Source organism: Cherax quadricarinatus, chromosome 34, assembly GCF_038502225.1.
Source record: "Cherax quadricarinatus isolate ZL_2023a chromosome 34, ASM3850222v1, whole genome shotgun sequence".
Lineage (NCBI taxonomy): Eukaryota > Metazoa > Arthropoda > Malacostraca > Decapoda > Parastacidae > Cherax > Cherax quadricarinatus.
In genome coordinates this window covers 1,503,927-1,524,365 of record NC_091325.1, presented here as the reverse complement: position 1 = coordinate 1,524,365, position 20,439 = coordinate 1,503,927, and the positions used below count along the sequence as shown (strand labels likewise).

General features: G+C 38.0%; 1 protein-coding gene across 25 annotated transcripts in view; it reads right to left on the bottom strand.

Moving 5' to 3' along the window:
- Window positions 1-20,439, bottom strand: part of LOC128693696 (ribosome-binding protein 1) — a 110,816-nt gene that overhangs the window by 46,858 nt on the left and 43,519 nt on the right. For all 25 annotated transcript variants that reach the window (XM_053783493.2, XM_070091092.1, XM_070091099.1 and 22 more), the window contains one exon: window positions 4,087-4,197. In XM_053783493.2, the coding sequence (XP_053639468.2) occupies window positions 4,087-4,197 (111 nt within the window). The remainder of the gene's footprint in view (window positions 1-4,086; window positions 4,198-20,439) is intronic.

Sequence of the window (20,439 nt, the reverse complement as noted above, 5' to 3'; positions counted from 1 at the left end):
CACTGTGATACCTCTTCACGTACCATGACTCGTTGCTGCCTCCCTGTCAGGTATTCCCTTATCCATTGCAGTGCCCTTCCTTTTACGTGTGCCTGATCCTCCAGCTTCTGCACTAATCTCTTGTGGGGAACTGTGTCAAAGGCCTTCCTGCAGTCTAGGAAAACGCAATCTACCCAACCCTCTCTCTCATGTCTTACTTCTGTTACCTTGTCATAAAACTCCAGGAGGTTTGCGATACAAGATTTGCCTTCCATGAACCCATGCTGGTTTTCATTTATAATCTTGTTCCTTTCCAGGTGTTCGACCACTCTCCTCCTGATAATCTTCTCCATGACTTTGCACACAATACATGTCAGAGACACAGGTCTGTAGTTTAGTGCCTCGTTTCTGTTTCCTTTCTTAAATATGGGGACTACATTAGCTGTCTTCCATTTCTCAGGTAGTTGCCCAGTTTCAAGGGATGTGTTGAAGATTGTGGTTAGAGGCACACACAGCATCTCTGCTCCTTCTCTAAGGACCCATGGGGAGATGTTGTCCGGTCCCATCGCCTTTGAGGTGTCAAGGTCACTTAAGAGCTTCTTCACCTCCTCCTCAGTTGTTCGTATTGTTCGTATGTGTGTGTGCATGTGTGTGTGCATGTGTGTGTGCATGTGTGTGTGCATGTGTGTGTGTGCATGTGTGTGTGTGCATGTGTGTGTGTGCATGTGTGTGCGCATGTGTGTGTGTGTGCATGTGTGCGTGCATGTGTGTGCATGTATGTGCATGTGTGTGCGCATGTGTGTGTGCGCGTGTGTGCACGCACGCATGTGTGCGAGTGCAAACGAACAAAATATTACTCATGATCACACAAGGATACGGAAGAATGCACATGAGAGACTTCTTAACCTTCAACTGGCAGAACAAGAGGCCATAACTATACTCTAAGATGATTTACTGAAAGTTTACTAAGAAGTTTAACAAACAGTAGTAAATACCAAAGTAGTGCACAAGAGGAAGTAGTAAGTGCTAAAACAATTGCAATTTTTTTTATATATATTTTTTTAGATACATGTTACCCGTTTGATGTTCTGAGGATTATCCTCCCTATGGCCTGGTTTCAGACCAGGACCCACATGTTAAAAAGCAAATAGTATTACAACATTAAGAACTATTAAGAAGAACGTAGGGATATAAAAGCATGTGCACACCGAATTTAAGTAGACGTTTGTAAAATTTACCCGTCATGTGTGTTCATGAGAGAGGAAGATGATGAGCAACACTGCCAGTGAGAATTTTTTTTTAGTAGGTTGCATTTCATACCCTTCGACAGGGCAGTAGTAAGTCCCCGAGTGGTTACTGTCTACCAACATGTACCTACACTGAATATTTAAAATGGTAACACCATAGCTTAGTTCTGCTCCAATAGCTACAAAGAGGTAATCACACAACACTTTTTTTTTTTTTTAACAAGTCGGCAGTCTCCCACCGAGGCAGGGTGACCCAAAAAGAAAGAAAATCCCCAAAAAGAAAATACTTTCATCATCATTCAACACTTTCACCTCACACATAATCACTGTTTTTGCAGAGGTGCCCAGAATACAACAGTTTAGAAGTATATACGTATCAAAATACACAATATATCCCTCCAAACCGCCAATATCCCAAGTTCCTCCTTTTGAGTGCAGGCATTGTACTTCCCATTTCTAGGACTCAAGTCCAGTTATATAAAATAACCGGTTTCCCTGAATCCCTTCACTAAATATTACCCTGCTCACACTCCAACAGCTCGTCAGGTCCCAAATACCATTCGTCTCCATTCACTCCTATCTAACATGCTCACACATGCTTGCTGGAAGTCCAAACTCCTCGCCCACAACACCTTTACCCCCTCTCTCCAACCTTTTCGAGGACAACCCCTACCCTGCCTTCCTTCCCCTACAGATTAATAAAGCTCACCATGTCATTCTACTTTGATCCATTCTCTCTAAATGACCAAACCACCTCAACAAACCCTCTTCAGCCCTCTAACTAATACTTTTAACTCCACACCTTCTCCTAATTTCAACACTCCGAGTTTTCTGCATAATATTTACACCACACACTGCCCATAGACAGGACATCTCCACTGCCTCCAACCACCACCTTGCTGCAGTATTTACAAACCAAGCTTCACACCCATATAAGAGTGTTGGTACTACTATACTTTCATACATTCCCTTCTTTGCCTCCATAAATAACGTTTTTTGTCTCCACATATACCTCAATGCACCACTAGCCTTTCTTCCTTCATCAATTCTATGATTAACCTCATCCTTCATAAATCCATCTGCCGACACTTCAACTCCCAAATATCTGAAAACATTCACTTCTTCTATACTACTCCTCCCTAATCTGGTATCCAATTTTTCATCTAAATCATTTCATACCCTCATCACCTTACTCTTTTCTACGTTCACTTTCAACATCCTACCTTTACACACTCCCAAACTCGTCTACTAACCTAAGCAATTTTTCTTTAGAATCCCCATAAGCACAGTATCATCAGCAAAAAGTAACTGTCAAGTCCCATTTTGTATTTGATTCCCCACAATTTAATCCCGCCCCTCTCCCAAACAACCTAGCATTTACTTTTTTTACAACCCCATCTATAAATATATTAAACAACCATGGTGATATTACACATTCCTGTCTAAGACCTACTTTTACCAGGAAGTAGTCTCCCTCTCTTCTACACACCCTAACCTGAGCCTCACTATCCTCAAAAACTCTTTACAGCATTTAGTAACTTACCACCTATTCCATATACTTGCAACATCTGCCACATTGCTCCTCTATCCACTCTATCATATGCCTTTTCTAAATCCATAAATGCAACAAAAACTCCCCTACCTTTATCTAAATACTGTTCACATATATGCTTCAATGTAAACACTTGATCTACACATCCCCTACCCACTCTAAAACCTCCTTGCTCATCTGCAATTCTACATTCTGTCTTACCTCTAATTCTTTCAATAATAACCCTACTGTACACTTTTCCTGGTATACTCAGTAAACTTATTCCTCTATAATTTTTGCAATCTCTTTTGTCCCCCTTCCCTTTATATAAAGGGACTATATGCACTCTCTGCCAATCCCTAGGTACCTTCCCCTCTTTCATACATTTATTAAACAAAAATACCAACCACTCCAACCCTATATCCCCCATGCTTTTAACATTTCTGTCATGATCTCGTCAGTTCCAGCTGCTTTACCCCCTTTCATTCTACGTAATGCCTCATGCACCTCCCCCACACTCACATCCTGTTCTTCTTCACTCCTAAAAGATGGTATACCTCCCTGGCCAGTGCATGAAATTACCACCTCCCTTTCTTCGTCGTTTAAAAATACCTCAAAATATTCTCGCCATCTACCCAATACAGTGGACCCCTGCATAACAATTACCTCCGAATGCGACCAATTATGTAAGTGTATTTATGTAAGTGTGTTTGTACGTGTATGTTTGGGGGTCTGAAATGGACTAATCTACTTCACAATATTCCTTATGGGAATAAATTCGGTCAGTACTGGCACCTGAACATACTTATGGAGTGAAAAAATATCGTTAACCGGGGGTCCACTGTACCTCCATCTCCCCATCTACTAACTCCCCTACTCTGTTTTTAACTGACAAATCCATTCATTCCCTAGGCTTTCTTAACTTGTTTAACTCACTCCAAAATTTTTTCTTATTTTCATTAAAATTTCTTGACAGTGCCTCTCCCACTCTATCATCTGCTCTCCTTTTTGCACTCTCTCACCTCTCTCTTCACCTTTCTTTTACTCTCCATATACTCTACTCTTCTTACAACACTTCTGCTTTGTAAAAACCTCTCATAAGCACCTTTTTCTCTTTTATCACACCCTTTATTTCATCATTCCACTAATCACTCCTCTTTCCTCCTACACCCACCTTCCTATAACCACAACTTCTGCCCCACATCCTAATACTACATTTTTTAAATTATTCCAACCCTCTTCACCCCCCCCCCCCCACTACTCATACTTGCACCAGCCCACCTTTCTGCCAATAGATGCATAAATGTAACAATAAAAAACAAGATGTACCTTGACAATTTCCACAACCTTCTCCACAACTTCTGGTTTGGGCTGCTGAACAGTTTTGGTAGCAACCTGTAATGCCTTGCTCTCAAACTCACTCAAGAATGCCCCTTGATCCTGAAATACAAAACAAAGAACAAAACAATTTTAGTAAAAATTACTGGTAATTCCACTATTTAACAGATTTCCAATCATAAATATGCAACAATAAAATACACCTTGTACTGTACAAAGAGTAATATTAATAGTTAATCTGAAAGTGCTTTGAATCGCCTTACATCAAATCGAAGGTAATTTCTAACCCTGATTTGAAAGTTTCATCAAAATGTTTATTAAAGTTAACAAACAGGTATAATCCATTATAGCCTTGAAACTATTCATACAGTAAACTCTTAATCAGAAATGTCTCAAATTTAGAAAATCCAAAATTAGAGTTCAAAATGCTCTCTGAAATCTGAACTTTCCAAATTAGTGAAAATGTATAATTCAGAAATTTCTTGCTCAGATAATTCTGAATCTAAATTCTATGTTGAATTGACATAAACTTCCAGTTTATTATTCAGAATTTTCTGTAATTTGCACAAACTCCAAATTAGTCCACATTAAAGAAATCACTGGAAATACTATTGTATTAAGTTGGACGTACAACAGTTAAAACCCTCAAATTCACAGCCTTCAAAATTCTCATGCTTCGATTACCCACAGTTTTGGCTGAAGGGTTTCCTCTGAATAACTCTGATTTTTCACGACTTTTGGCACAATGAAAATCTGAAGAAAAAATCAAATTATATTTTGTATCTTCTCTGATGTAAAAATTACTGTAGGTTTGTTCCAATTATTATTTTACATATGAACAGTGTAGTCAAAACAAAAGCAATTATAAAAGAAAATGAGGTACATATAGAGCAGAAGGGCAGTCGTGTGCCATCCACCTCCACTCACCTTGCACATATATACGTATTGACAAAGCCATCACATGCAGAATTATATTTTGCTGAAACAGCTGGATATACTACCTACTTTTACATAAAGGCATGTGCTCAAGGTCTATTTTTTTTTTTAAGTGCAAGAGAAAATGAAAGTGTCTAGCAGAAGGGTTGACATGCGCTTCCCAGATCTGTTAGTGAATAAGAATTACTGTGTTTTGGGGCTCATTGTGCCACCTACTGCCACTAAGGTAGTACAGGTAGACTGATAAACAGCAACCACCTAGGGAGGAACTACCATAATGAAATGGAAGTCTAAAAGTCTTGCCTTTTGACTGCTAGTCTTTTATTTGTCTCAATCATATATGTCGGATAAATCTTATGAAATTCTACCTACATTCAGTATACTGTAATGAACAATTGTCTTGCTAATGAGCTGTAGGGCAATGATCCCTGGATATGGATTTAAATCTAGAAAGTACAGTTCATTTTTTGAAAGCTAGTAAATGGAGAGATTTGGAGAGAGCAGTGATACTGTCAGTAATGTTAGTTAAAAGTAAGAGATTGTAATCCAATTATTTTATTCAATATTTACATTAAATGTCCATATAAGAGCCTCGCTCAGATATCAACTGCATTACTACCGTTATGTAAGCTGATAAATGACATTTATTAATATGACATAAGAACACAGGACCACAAATGTGTGTTAAGGAAGGTGGCCATGTAGCTTCAATTTTTAATTTATTCCATATTTATGTGGACAATCAACATGAAAGCTTTCAGTATATACACGTTCATACACATGTTGCATAATAAATCCCAACAATGTTATCTGTACATATACCTCATAGGTAATAAATTTCAACTATCAAGTTATCTGACGACTGACCTTGAAGAAATAAGATTCTGGGAGATGGGAAAGAGCAAGAATATCAGAGAATATTCATAAATACTGTATTCACAGTGAGGTTAATGGTACCTTCATTAGTACAGTATACTCTAAGCTCATTTACAGGATTAGGCCCATGCTTTCACTCCTTTGAACCAAATTTAAAGAAAATACCATAAAAACTTTAATCAACAGGTGCTATTCAATATGTTCTACTTGGTATGTGTTTGACAGTGAAATTAAAATTCTTGTAGAATTTTTTTTAAGTAATAGCTAATCAATGCCATTATCTGAAATATTTTAATCATTCTTGGAAAAACAAGTTCTCTATTAAAATACCTTTTGTTACAGTTCCTAAAGATGTTTGCTACACTGAACTTTCATTTTATGGACATCCAAATTTTATTAGGAAGCAGTGTCAAAACTACCACAAGCTAATTACCCACAAATAAAATTTCAATTAATTTTTGTTCTTAGTCTTTCCCACCTGCCAAAATTACAAGTTATCTGTATATACACTTGATATATAATTCAACAATGGTAAAATGAGAATGTGAGTGAACAAGAGAATTTTTTTTTTTATCATTATTAACACATCGGCCGTTTCCCACCAAGGCAGGGTGGCTCGAAAAAGAAAAACTTTCATCGTTCACTCCATCACACTCTTACACTACAGCTATAAAATTGCAATGTAACACCCTGAGTGAAGTAGCACTTGGCAGGCAACAGCAAGGGACAGCTGCTATTGACAATAAGATATACTACAAAATAATACTTATAGAATTATTGCTTGCTTTCTTTGTCCACATGTATAACATCCCTTAATTCTTCTATCCCACAATATATTACTTAAATTACATAAAAAACACCAGTATCTAAACAATCAGAATACAGTACAGTACTTGAATAATGGCATAAGCTGACAGGTGGCAAGACACTATGTTGTAAGGAAACTCGTATTATAACTTCGCCCAGGACTGGAGGAAAAAGCAGATAAACCACCTTATAAGACAAGCAAGCACTGTGAGGTTATTACAGTCTACACTCCCACAGGAACTGGAGAACAGCAGTGCAATTGTCTCAGGAGGATAGAACTCCATGCAGAATTCTGGAGGTAGCCACAATTCATTCAAGTGATACTATCAAGCAAAACAAGGAACTGTACTTCTGGCAAGACCTACTACTCAATGTCCATTATTCATATAATAAAATTTTTACCTACAGTATCAGTTGAAGGAAATGTGGCTACCTCCAGAATCTTATACAGTGGACCCCCGCTTAACGATCACTTCCCAATGCGACCAATTATGTAAGTGTATTTATGTAAATGCATTTGTACGTGTATGTTTGGGGGTCTGAAATGGACTAATCTACTTCACAATATTCCTTATGGGAACAAATTCGGTCAGTACTGGCACCTGAACATACTTCTGGAATGAAAAAATATCGTTAACCGGGGGTCCATTGTATTTAGTTCTGTCCTGATACAACTGCATCACTGCTCCCCCAGTTCCAAGTACAGGGAACCCCGGTTATAGGCCGTCACGGAAATCGGCCGATTTGGAAATCAAGCACTTTTATTGGCGAAATTTTGCTCCAGATATCGGCCATGCTCTCGGACATAGGCCATATGAGACGCGTCACCACCAATCAACGACACTCTTCCTCACGCGTATCACACTCAGTCTGCATCTCTCTCTCGTTGGATTAGGAATACTTCACAGCATTCTGGTGTTTTTTTTTTATTGCAACTGTGAAATTCCTCCCCCAACAAGTGTTCAGTTGTGATGAAACAGGCCTCTTTTGGAAGAAAATGCCAAAGAGGACCTACATTACACAGGAGGAAAAGGCACTGCCAGGACAAAAGCCTATGAAAGACAGGCTAACTCTCCTGTTCTGCGGTAACTCTAGTGGGGATTTCGAAATAAAGCCTTTACTCACGTATCACTCTGAAAATCCCCAAGTGTTCAAGAAAAATAACGTAATGAAGAGTAAATTGTGTGTGATGTAGAGGGCTAACAATAAGGCATAGGTCACGAGGCTAATTTCCACTGAGTGGGTCAATGAAGTGTTTGGCCCTAGTGTGAAAAAATACCTCCTGGAAAATAAATTGCCACTTAAGTGCCTCCTGGTACTGGACAATGCTCCTGCTCATCCTCCAGACTTGGAAGACTAATTGTTTGAGGAGTTTAAGTTCATCAGAGTTTCAAAGGTACTTTGAAATGACCTCGGACACTGAATTGACCGTAAGAGCTCTGGAGGGATCACTTCAATATCCTCCAATGCATAAGCCTTATAGATAAGGCTTGGCAGGGAGTGATTTCCAATACTTTGAACTCTTCTTGGAGAAAACTGTGGCCAGATTGTGTCCTTGAGAAAGGATTTTGAAGGGTTTGAGGCTAACCCTGTTGTGGAGCGTATTGTATCATTGGGGAAGTCCATGGGGTTGGATGGGAGTGGTGAGGATGTGGAAGAGTTGGTGGAGGACCACAGGGAAGAGCTAACCAATGAAGAGCTGCAACACCTTCAACTGGAAACAGCAACAGACTGCAGCTGGGGATATTGCTTCAGAGGAGGAAGTGGGGGGAGAATGAGCCTTCACTGATTAAGGACATTTGTGCAAAGTGGGATGTGCAAAGTTTTGCAGAGTGTTATCACCCTGACAAAACTGCTGCAACCCGTGTCTGCACCATGTTCAATGACAATGTCTTGTCCCATTTTAGGCAAGTTTTACAGAGACGCCAGAAACGGGCCTCTCTGGACAGATATTTTGTGTGACAGGGGTCCAGTGACTCAAGTTGGTCCTAGTGCCAGTAAAAGACAAGAAGGGAAATAACCCCAGAAAGGTAATCAGTCCTTCCTCTCTCCTCCTCGTCTTCTTCCATATGCCAACAAGCTTTCAATAAAGGTATGTAATGTTCATTTATTATTAAAATTACTATTTCTTTCTAGTCATTTTGTGTATGTAAAACTATAGTTAATCTTTAAAAAATGCATTTTTTGATATTTTTGGGTGTCTGGAACAGATTAATTGTACTTACATTATTTCTAAAGGGAAATATTGATTCGGATTTAGACCATTCCAGATTCAGGCCAACTTCCTGGAATGGATTATGGCATATAACCAGGGTTCCACTGTACTTTGTATATATAAAGTACTAGAACCTCTTGGCTATTCAATGCTTTAAACATTGTTTCAAACATATAAAAATTTACACCTTTGAGATATACGTCGAATGTGTAAATTTTTATATGATAGGAACTATTACAGTTAACAACCATCTTTTGCATGAGATAAGCTCCAGAAAAAATAGAGCTATATGTAAAAATGCAATAGGTGGAGTGAACAACTTATGGGTAAAAATAGGTTATGTTTTATGCTACCTCCAAAAAGTCAAACAACTTTTCTTGTAAATACACAATTCACCTATAATAATAAACCAAGTATTGTACAAAGATTTTAAAAGGCACATAGATGTTATGGGCACAGTAAAACATGTTGTTATAGTATAATACAGGATGATTTAACCTAGCATAACCAAAGAAAGTCAAGCACTGTGAATACACTTACCTTAAATTCTGGTTGCTAAAGTGACTTGACGTCAGTGGAGACGCTTGGTGTGCCCTCAATGGGCCTCGGATGAGGTGGATAAAGTAGAGAGCTGGGGTTCATGGACTGAAGTAAATGGCTGGGGTTTGCTGGCTGAAGTGGATGGCTGGGGTTTGTGGGCTGAGGCCAACACAGAACTCTTACTAAGGGAAGCCCTGAAGTATTGTCATGCATCTCTCCTGAGTTTTACCCACCAAAACTGTATACTACCATCGGTAGGGCATCATTGCATGGTTGAGTATCAGTTTCAGAGCAGAGCTTGTGTGTGTGTGTCAGGGTCCTCTTCAATGAAAACATCTGCAAATTTAGCAGCAACACAGAACTGCTCAGGTAACTGTTGAAGTGTTAACTGTTTCCCTGCGGGCTCCTCATCTTAAACTCTCCAAGTCTGGGAATTCAGCTCTGTCAACACTGCCTCTGCACTTCTTTCTTCCTTGTCATCTTCTAAAAGTTTATTAATGTCTTCTGGTTGCATGTCTCCACAGCCCTCACCTGGCAATCTCCTTACCAGCTGAACAATTTATTTGACATGACTTTCAACTGAGAGAAATCCTATGAAATTATTCACCTCAATAGGTCACAATTTTCCCCAGCTTACATCTATTGTTAATTTCAGTACATTATCCAACGGACATTTTAAATGACTTACCCCACATTAGACATCTAAAATGTTGAATTTATACCAGAACTCTGGCACTCCAAGCTCTGAGCCCGGCTGCAAGCAGTTTCTGCGCCACTCTGCGTGTGTAGATACACTATTACACCTTGATCCAGTGGTTGTATCAGTGATAGTCATATTTGATGGTTAAAAGAAAAAACAATAAATTCTTCTGTCATCCATGGTGAGTGGTTTGCAGCCAGATAACAAGCAAAGTGTTTTTGTGTCTGTTTTATGGCACAGGGATTCTTTGAGTGATAAACAAGCATAGGTCTGCCTTTTCAAGTCACTGGTAGTATTAATGAACACCAGCAAACCAAACTGTGCTTTGCTGGTTTGAAGCCAGTAGCAGTTTTTTCTTGCTTGCTGATGTAAATTCTAGAAGGCATCTTTTTCCAGAACAATCTTATCTCATCAGAATTAACTATTTAACCTGCTCAGGTGCACTCTGCAGTAATCATTTCCTGCAACTCAGCAGGAAAATTCTCTGCTGCTATGTGGTCAGCAGAGGCACTCTCACCACTTAACTTTACATTATGAAGCTTACTGCACATTAAACCTATTAAACTGTAAGTGTCTAAAGGTGCACTCGCTGCATGTTTTCCTTCCTAGTCGCACAGTGTTTTATAACAAGATAAAGCTTTCTCATGGATCACAGGGAAATTAAGTGGTGCACATTTTTTTGTTTTCTCTTGAATCCAGTCATTCAAGACTAAGTTATATTTAGCTGTATTAACTGCTTTCCATTTTTTCTTCAATAGAGGCATAGTTTCATGTTTAAACTACTTTTTGGCACCTTACCCAAGACTGAAGTGCCTCTTTGATGCCATGAATAATATCCACACACAGCATTGGGATGATAAAAAATTAAGTGATAACACACTAGAAAAATCGTATGGTACTCGTCCATGAGACAACTGGTGGTGGTGTGGGTGGCTGGTGGGAGGCAAGGGGGAAGGCTGTACACAGTTAGGTCTACCATGAAACAAGAGGCCCAAGGCATGTGGGAGGGGAACTGGCCTGCCTGTGCTGCCACAAAGGATGGTCATGTCAGAGTACAAAGTGGAAAAGGGTGGGGCCATCACAAAAGGTGGTGACATTCGGGGTGAAAGGAGGAAATAGATAGAAAGAAAAAAAAAATGAATTGCAAAAGGATGGAAATGCAGTACATGGAGGCACAAAAGATGGTCTACTGTAATACCAGCTTGCTACCGTCATGGCCAAATTGCTACTGTCAATGGCCAAATTACATAAATCATAATCACAATAAAACTACTCAATCTATTTTTCCATTCTGCAATCCATGTCCATAAACTGTCCCATATCACTGGCCAGGAGTACGAGGTGCGGGGTTCTTAGCAAGCACTCTGTAGAGAGAAGAGGCCCCTTATCCATAGGCACAAACCACAAGTCCCTTTCCTTATCAGCATGATAGTATGACCATTGTTCACTCGGTCCTCCAAACTGACTTACCTCACTTCTTACTACTCTCTCCTCTGACCTCTCCCGAGCTTGACATGACCTATGTATAAAAACATTTCTTGCCTTACAAGGCGGTGGATGTTTTTTATACATACATGTATACTTAAACTCCAGTCCTGGACAAAATGTATTAAAGTTTACTCTTTACTTTTTTCACCAATGCACTGTATTATATATTACACCGTAATTACACAATTTTGTGCCTTCCATAATGATGAATCTTTAGTGACAGGCTGTAAATTTACAACTTGTAGTATTGTACCCCTCCATCCTTTCAGTTAATAGAAAATTCAATAATGCAGGCAGAATACAAGTGTTCACTGATTCTGGATTCACATTGCTCACTCTAGAAACACTGCTGACAATTTGGAGGTTGCACCATACAGTAAATCTTTAACCTTAGTTTTGTTTACTTTGTTGCACATCTTGCAATATATTGTATGGTGTTATTTATAACTATGATCATCTAAAAACTTTACTAATTTAAAATAAAATAATAAACAAATCTCAAATTTCTCATGAGAAAATACCTACAATAAAGCACTTCTCAGCTAGGTATACTCTGGCACTTTGTGATGCCTTTTGATCAAAAAACTTCATCTACCCCCAGTTCACCTCTCACCCCAAGTTTTAACCATTTCACTGAATCCACAATAGCATCGGAAGACACTAAATAGACGATACAAATAAAAAAAGGCAAATGAAAATGCACAGGAATGCAAGACAAAACTTGCAACCCTTTTGCCTACAGATATAAATGCAGTTAATACTAATCAAGAGATTTATAAGAAAAAATAACTTTATATGGTGTGCTTAACTGCTACCAAATTCCTGGAAACATGCATCAAATGGAAGAATAAAAAGGCACAATACCGTGACTGGAACGATACACATACAATCTGCACACAGGAGACTGGAAATTATGATGACTTTTTGTCTCGCTTGGACTAGTTAATCATCCACGCCAGACTAAAATGTTGTCCTAAGTTCCAGTGCATCAAATGAAAGATTTTACAAAGAATAATTTGGTAAAAGAAAAGAAATGGGTAATAAAAATAAAAAAGGGAGGGGGGAGGTTGAAAAAGCAATACAGTACTGTACTGGCAAATTTATATTCATGGGAGAGCACTAAGTCTGTAGGGGTCATATAGCACCTGGAGAAATGGAAGGCATTTATGTTTGATCCAAGGAAGTGGAAGGCAGGTCCAATTCCTTGGATCAAGAGACCCTCCCTTAATAAAGTAAACCCAACAACTTAAAATTTTAATTATAAATACAATTGATGTTGCAATCTTAGTGGTAGCAACGTAAAGACTAAAAACTCAGAACTAACATTCAACACCAAAGAAATGGAATGATGGCCTATTTAACAAGACTAGAAAACACATGTTCGACCAATTTCCTTCATCTGGTTATAGAATTTACATAACATACTAAAACAAAACAATTATGTACTAGTGCATAAAAAAATACTGGATCTCATATTTACTACTAAAACTCTGGATAGGATAAACAAGAGTGAAACGAATAATGGAATTTTTTTTGAGTATACAACGTAAGGAAAACTGGAGAAACTTTAAACAAATAAAAATTAGATCCAAGGGTTTCAAGAGAACAGTTATTTTAAATAATAAATTAACACAAAATCACAAGTGCAGTAAGAAATGCATTTGCTATATTAATAGTACTATAAAAATAAAGCCTTTAGATACAGTATATGGAGGTGACATGCTAAAATACTATTTATAATGCATATTAGGTCAAATATAAGTTGCTCAAACTTGCATATCTATAAAAAAAGAAAGCCTAAACGTGCTACAAAATGGCTCCCAGAACTCAGAGATGCATTATGAAGGACAAAGTACAAAACATTCTTTTATTTAGAAAAAAAAAAAAAAAAAGATAACCACACAAAATAATAGAATACACACAGCCATGATTTTAAGGCTTAAAAAAGAAACAGACAAAAAAAAAAAACATGAAGTTGGGACATGGTAAGTACAGTGTTGCTCTTTTATAACTACAAACAGATAATTTCTGAAGTTATGAAAAACAAGAAATTCATTATACACAGTTTTAAAGTTACTTCTTTCATTTTTTTTTTTTTTTTAACAAGTCGGCCATCTCCCCCTGAGGCAGGGTGACCCAAAAAAGAAAGAAAATCCCCAAAAAGAAAATACTTTCATCATCATTCAACACTTTCACCACACTCACACATTATCACTGTTTTTGCAGAGGTGCTCAGAATACAACAGTTTAGAAGCATATACATATAAAGATACACAACATATCCCTCCAAACTGCCAATATCCCAAGCCCCTCCTTTAAAGTGCAGGCATTGTACTTCCCATTTCCAGGACTCAAGTCTGACTATATGAAAATAAATATTACCCTGCTCACACTCCAACAGATCGTCAGGTCCCAAGTACCATCCGTCTCCATTCACTCCTATCTAACACGCTCACGCACGCTTGCTGGAAGTCCAAGCCCCTTGCCCACAAAGCCTCCTTTACCCCCTCTCTCTAACTCTTTCGAGGACGACCCCTACCCCGCCTTCCTTCCCCTATAGATTTATATGCTTTCCATGTCATTCTACTTTGATCCATTCTCTCTAAATGACCAAACCACCTCAACAACCCCTCTTCTGCCCTCTGACTAATACTTTTATTAACTCCACACCTTCTCCTAATTTCCACACTCCGAATTTTCTGCATAATATTTACACCACACATTGAGTTCTAAAACTACATAAAAGATAAATTTTACCAACACTGCTCCACTCAGTCTGGGGTGTAGATGGGAATGGGGGATGGAGGAGGGGGTCATCATATTCCAATTAAAGTGAACAAAACAAACCAAAGCCCAGCACTTAAAAAAAAAAAAAAAATAACATCAGTTTACCAATTAACAAATTCAATCAAACTGAATAGTCATAAAATACAGAAGCTAATAGAAATTCTCAAATTTGAATTTCTTTTTCTATGAAAGCATTCATATTATGGTAGCTCACTGCTTCTACACTCAAAGTATCTGAAAAACAAATTTTTTACAAAAATCCTTGTACATTCCTACTTTTTCAGTGGCAGCAGCTGAATCATTTTCCTTTTGGCACACCTCTGGTACAGTTTTGACACTGGGAAGACATACTGATGCATTCTTTGTTTTGTCTAAGTGGTTAGCAGAGCAATTTTCTTCTACACTGACAGTAGTGTCTAAATCATCAACTATTCCTTGTGTAGACGTGGAAGTATTTTCAGGAATTGGTGCAATATTGGGTTTAGGACCGGAAGATTTCTTCCCACGGTTCTTCTTCTTGGCCATTTTAATGTAGGAAGAAATACTGCTTTCCGTTCTAAATTGCTTAGTACTGTGCAACAGTTCTCAAAGCTGTAAGCACAGCATCATGATTAATAAATGTGGGAATAATGGCATGTGTTCTAATGTTTGTGTAGCAGGTCAAGCTTTCCTGTCTGCACCACACATAAGGGAAAGCTCCACTGAGACCGACGCAGTGCCTCCTCTCTTCTGCCTCTCAGATCAATACTTTAATCAATACACTCAGGCTGGTGCTGCGCCACACTTCCTCACCAGCCTTACCAACCGTACACACGCAGTTTACTGTTGCTTATCATCTTATTGCAAATTTTTGTTTTACTAAGGAAAACCAAGCTGACTTGTAAAATTCCAGCATAACTGAAGTTATGCCTGGTTGGTAGACAGCACAACTACAACTGTTGCAGTGAATCATTTGGTGGATCAAGCCTTTTAATTACTGGCCACTGCATATCTTGGCTTCCAGAAGATAAGCTTGACAAGGATGCTCTAATAATGTTCATTAAAGTCTAAATACATAAGAGCTACTTAATTTTTTAGACTAGCTCTGAGTTGAAATGTTTTCTAGTACTTGTTTAAGGAATTTAACGTCTTATTGGTACATATCTAAAAAAAAAAAATTTTAACACATCGGTTGTCTCCCACCGAGGCAAGGTGACCCAAAAAGAAAGAAAATCCCCAAAAAGAAAACACTTTCACCATCATTCAACACTTTCACCTCACTCATAAGTAATCACTGTCTTTGCAGAGGTGCTCAGATATGACAATTCAGAAGTCCCTCCAAACTGCCAATATCCCAAACCCCTCCTTTAAAGTGCAGGCACTGAACTTCCCATTTCCAGGACTCAAGTCCAGCTAACTGGTTTCCCTGAATATCTTCACTAAATATTACCCTACTCACACTCCAACAGCTCATCAGGTCCCAAAATCCACTCATCTCCATCCACTCCTATCTAACATGTTCACACATGCTTGTGGAAATCCAAGCCCTCGCCCACAAAATCTCCTTTACCCCCTCCCTTCAACCTTTTCAAGGATGAGCCGTACCCAGCCTTCCTTCCCCTACAGATTTATAAGCTCTCCAAGTCATTCTACTTTAATCCATTCTCTCTAAATAACCAAACCACCTCAATAACCCCTCTTCAGCTCTCTGACAAACTTTTAGTAAGTCCACACCTCCTCCTAATTTCCACACTCCAAATTCTCTGCATAATATTTACACCACACATTACCCTTAGACAGGACATCTCCACTGCCTCCAGCCGCCTCCTCGCTGCAGCACTTGCAACCCAAGCCTCACACCCATGTAAGTGTGTTGGTACCACTATACTTTCATACATTCCCTTCTTTGCCTCCATGGGTAACGTTTTTTTTGTTTCCACAGATACCTCAATGCACCACTCATACTTTTGGTGTCATTACCATTGGGAAAAAATTCTATATCATTTCATAAGAAAACATCATTTTTTTTTTTTTTCAAATATTTTGCGGCACCAGGAGACACTTCAGGATTTGGGGTTGCGACAGTCAAAGGGTTAAACAATCATGCTGACATTACACATCCCTGTCTAAGACCTACTTTTACCGGGAAGTAATCTCCCTCTCTCCTACACACCCTAACCTGAGTCTCACTATCGCCATAAAAACTCTTTACAGCATTTATTAACTTACTACCTATTCCATATACTTGCAACATCTGCCACACTGCTCCCCTATTCACTATCATATACCTTTTCTAAATCCATAAATGCAATGAAAACTTCCCTACCTTTATCTAAATACTGTTCACATATATGATTCAATGTAAACACATGATTCACACATCTCCTACCCACTCTAAAGCCTCCTTGCTCATCTGCAATCCTACTCTCTGTCTTACCTCTAATTCTTTCAATAATAACCCTACCGTACACTTTTCCTGGTATACTTGGTAAACTTTTCCCCCTATAACTTTTACAATCTCTTTTGTCCCCCTTCCCTTTATATAAAGGAACTATACATGCTCTCTGCCAATCCTAATCCCAATAATAACCCTACCGTACACTTTTCCTGGTATACTCAGTAAACTTATTCCCCTATAATTTTTACAATCTCTTTTGTCCCCCTTCCCTTTAAATAAAGGAACTATACATCCCTCTTTCATACACTTATTAAACAAAAATATCAACCACTCCAACACAATATCATCCCCTGCTTTTAACATTTCTGTCATGATCCCGTCAGTTCCAGTTGCTTTACCCCCTTTCATTCTACGTAATGCCTCACACATCTTCCCTACTCACATCCTGCTCTTCTTCACTCCTAAAAGATGTTATACCTCCCTGGCCAGTGCATGAAATTACTGCTTCCCTTCATCGACATTTAGAAGTCCCTCAAAATATTCCTGCAATCTACCCTATACCTCCAGCTCCCCATTTACTAACTCCCCTACTCTGTTTTTAATTGATAAATTCATTTGTTTCCTAGGCTTTCTTGTTTATCTCACTCCAAAATTTTGATGGTTGTCTTCTTTTTCTTTTTAGTAGGCTATACGGGAAAAGGGTTACTAGCCCATTGTTCTCAGCATTTTAAATGACTTTTACAACATGCATGGCTTACAGAGGAAAGATTCTTATTCCACTTCCCCATGGATATGAAAGGAAAAACACTAAGAACAAGAACAAGAACTAAAAATAAAATAAAAGAAAACTCAGATGAGTATGTATACAATAAACATGTACATGTATGTGTAGTGTGACCTAAGTGTAAGTAGTAGTAGTAAGACATACCTGAAATCTTGCATGTTTATGAGACAGAAAAAAGACACCAGCAATCCTACCATCATGTAAAACAAATACAGGCTTCCTTTTTACACTCACTTGGTAGGATGGTAGAACCTCTCCGAATGGTTGCTGTCTACCAACCTACTACCTACTATATCTAAAAATACTCATCATAATCTGCATTATGAGGTCCGTCACTTAAGTAAATCTAATACCACATCCTGTGACATGGTATTCCAGCACTGGTTCAATATATAACTGCAGATAATATTAAATAAGATTCAGAACCCCTTTTTAATGATGAAAAGGCAGTAATGCTTGTTCAACAAATAATGTGGATTCATTAGTAATATGAATGAGGTCTGAAAATTACCACACCTATACAATGGCAAAAACACTCAGGATGAGAAATCAATCATATACACTGCTGCCCAAACCAACAATAAAATAAAATTCAGTACCAAGTTGTTTCTTATTCCCTTTAATGTTGACTCAGTACCCCATCAATACCAACATTGTAAATAAAATGCTTGCCCATTTTACTTAACCATGGTAGCTACCCAGCAACACATTGCATAAAATTCCCCCCCCCCTCACTCCACACTACCCTCTTTCTCCCCCCTCCCCTTACACACATAGACGTATTCACTTCACAAATGATTATGCCTATGGAGTTCAAGCCATACAACATTTATCCATCCACTGCTTACCTCACAATCCACTCTCATCCTCCCCTTAACCACCTCTTTATATTAATACTTTTCACTTCCATATCACAACTCTCACTCCCACTAACACTGGCCCCTCCAATCACCATAATTCTGACACCCTTGTGCTCTTGTGCAGCAATGCTTAGCACTGTTACTGCTGTGAGTGTTTGCCCAGCCATAGTAGAGCCAAGCTGTCAGTAATTTCACCTATAAAGAACTCTTTTGTGAGGGTTCTGTGCAAGTGTAAACATTAAAATAAGGTATGCAATAGGTGTGTGTGTGTTTGACTGGAGCTATCCCAAGTGTTACTCAGACCTGGTGGCCTAGGCAGTTGAAACTTATGGCTGCTTGCTCCCCTTGTGTATGCACCATTTGTACAATAAATGGAAGAACTATGGAAGAGTATCATTACACTGCCATCTGGGTGTAACCCATGATATACAAGTCCAAAGGGGGGCTAACACATTCTGAAGACTTCCTACTACACCCAGCAATGAAAAGCCCATATTCATAAGTAAAACCTATACATACAACTGCATTCATTCCTGCATCTATATTGTGCACAGACAAACAAGAGAGATTCCTTCACTCATCACACAAGGTTCAGGAAAGTGAGGAAAAGTCCTACTAGTATGTGGAGAATAATAAGTCCTATACCTAGACAAAGGTTTATATGGTAATTTCATTGCTGTTTATTAAAATCTGAAAACCTTTCAGAATTTTGAGTAATAAATCTAACTGCTGAAACCCTGCAGTGCACACACATCAAAGAATAAAGCAAATCACATTTTGTATCATTAGAAATTAAGGGACTTGGTAGGAATTGATACTTTTATGTTTTAGTAAAGGAATCGTTAATTTAGAGCAGAATTACACTTATGCTAAATTATAATATTCACTTATACAAATATTTTTTAATGTCTAATGCTAATTTCATTTTTATCATATATACAGTATAGAGGGTTTTCTTAAAATAAGCATCATGAAAAAGAAAAAATTAAATAAAATTTTAACAGAAATGAATGTAGCTCTATATTTGCTTAACAAGTTCACAGCAATATTCCTTCAGTAGATACACCACTGATGACTAACAACCCTCCTCCTCCCCCCAGGAGATGCACTACTGAAGATGTAATGCCATCAAAATATTTGTTTTGAAAACAAGTTACACAAAATTTAATGTTTCAATTAGGGATATCCAAGGTAAAATGGCATTGCAAAAGCACTTATACTTCCCCATTCACTGTCTCCACTGGATTAATTACTGTACTAATAGATATATCCACATGAAGCTTTACAATTTAATTTAGACAAGAAGCAATAAATAAAACAAGATCCCCATGCATCTTCCTTTAAAAGAATAATTACTATTTATGTTTACCCACTTATACAACTTGCATAAAAAATAATTTCATCTTAGAATATAAAAAATTTAATAACCCTAAAAATATTCAGGTTAAATAATTTCCACATCCTTGTTAGGATTTGTTAACCATAAAGTTTTATATTAGTTTGGGATCAAATCAAATCACTCAAATAGTCCATGCTAAATACTCACTACTACTGGTACAATGACACTCACCTGCTGAGAGAACACCTCTGTTAAAATTATTACAAAGCTGGTTGATCTTACAGTGAAAAACAAGGTTCCGGTAATTTTTGAAATACTGTCAATGTTGGCCTCCAAGTGAATCATATTAGTTGCACAAATACAACCATATGTAACAAACATGAGTGTTACATACAACATATGCATAAACTGCTTTTGTATGAGAGTCATCACTCTTTTATATAACACAAGCTTCAAATTACAGTATGATATGCAAGAGGTCCCACAGTGCTGTTGTGTTCAAACCTCTGTATGCTATACACAATTATAAGCTATCCTTATCCTATCACAATAAGGACCACTTAGGTTTGAAAACTGCATTAAAAATATTAAAAGTAAAAATGCAGCCAGAAAAGAGGGTAGGGTATGTCATAATT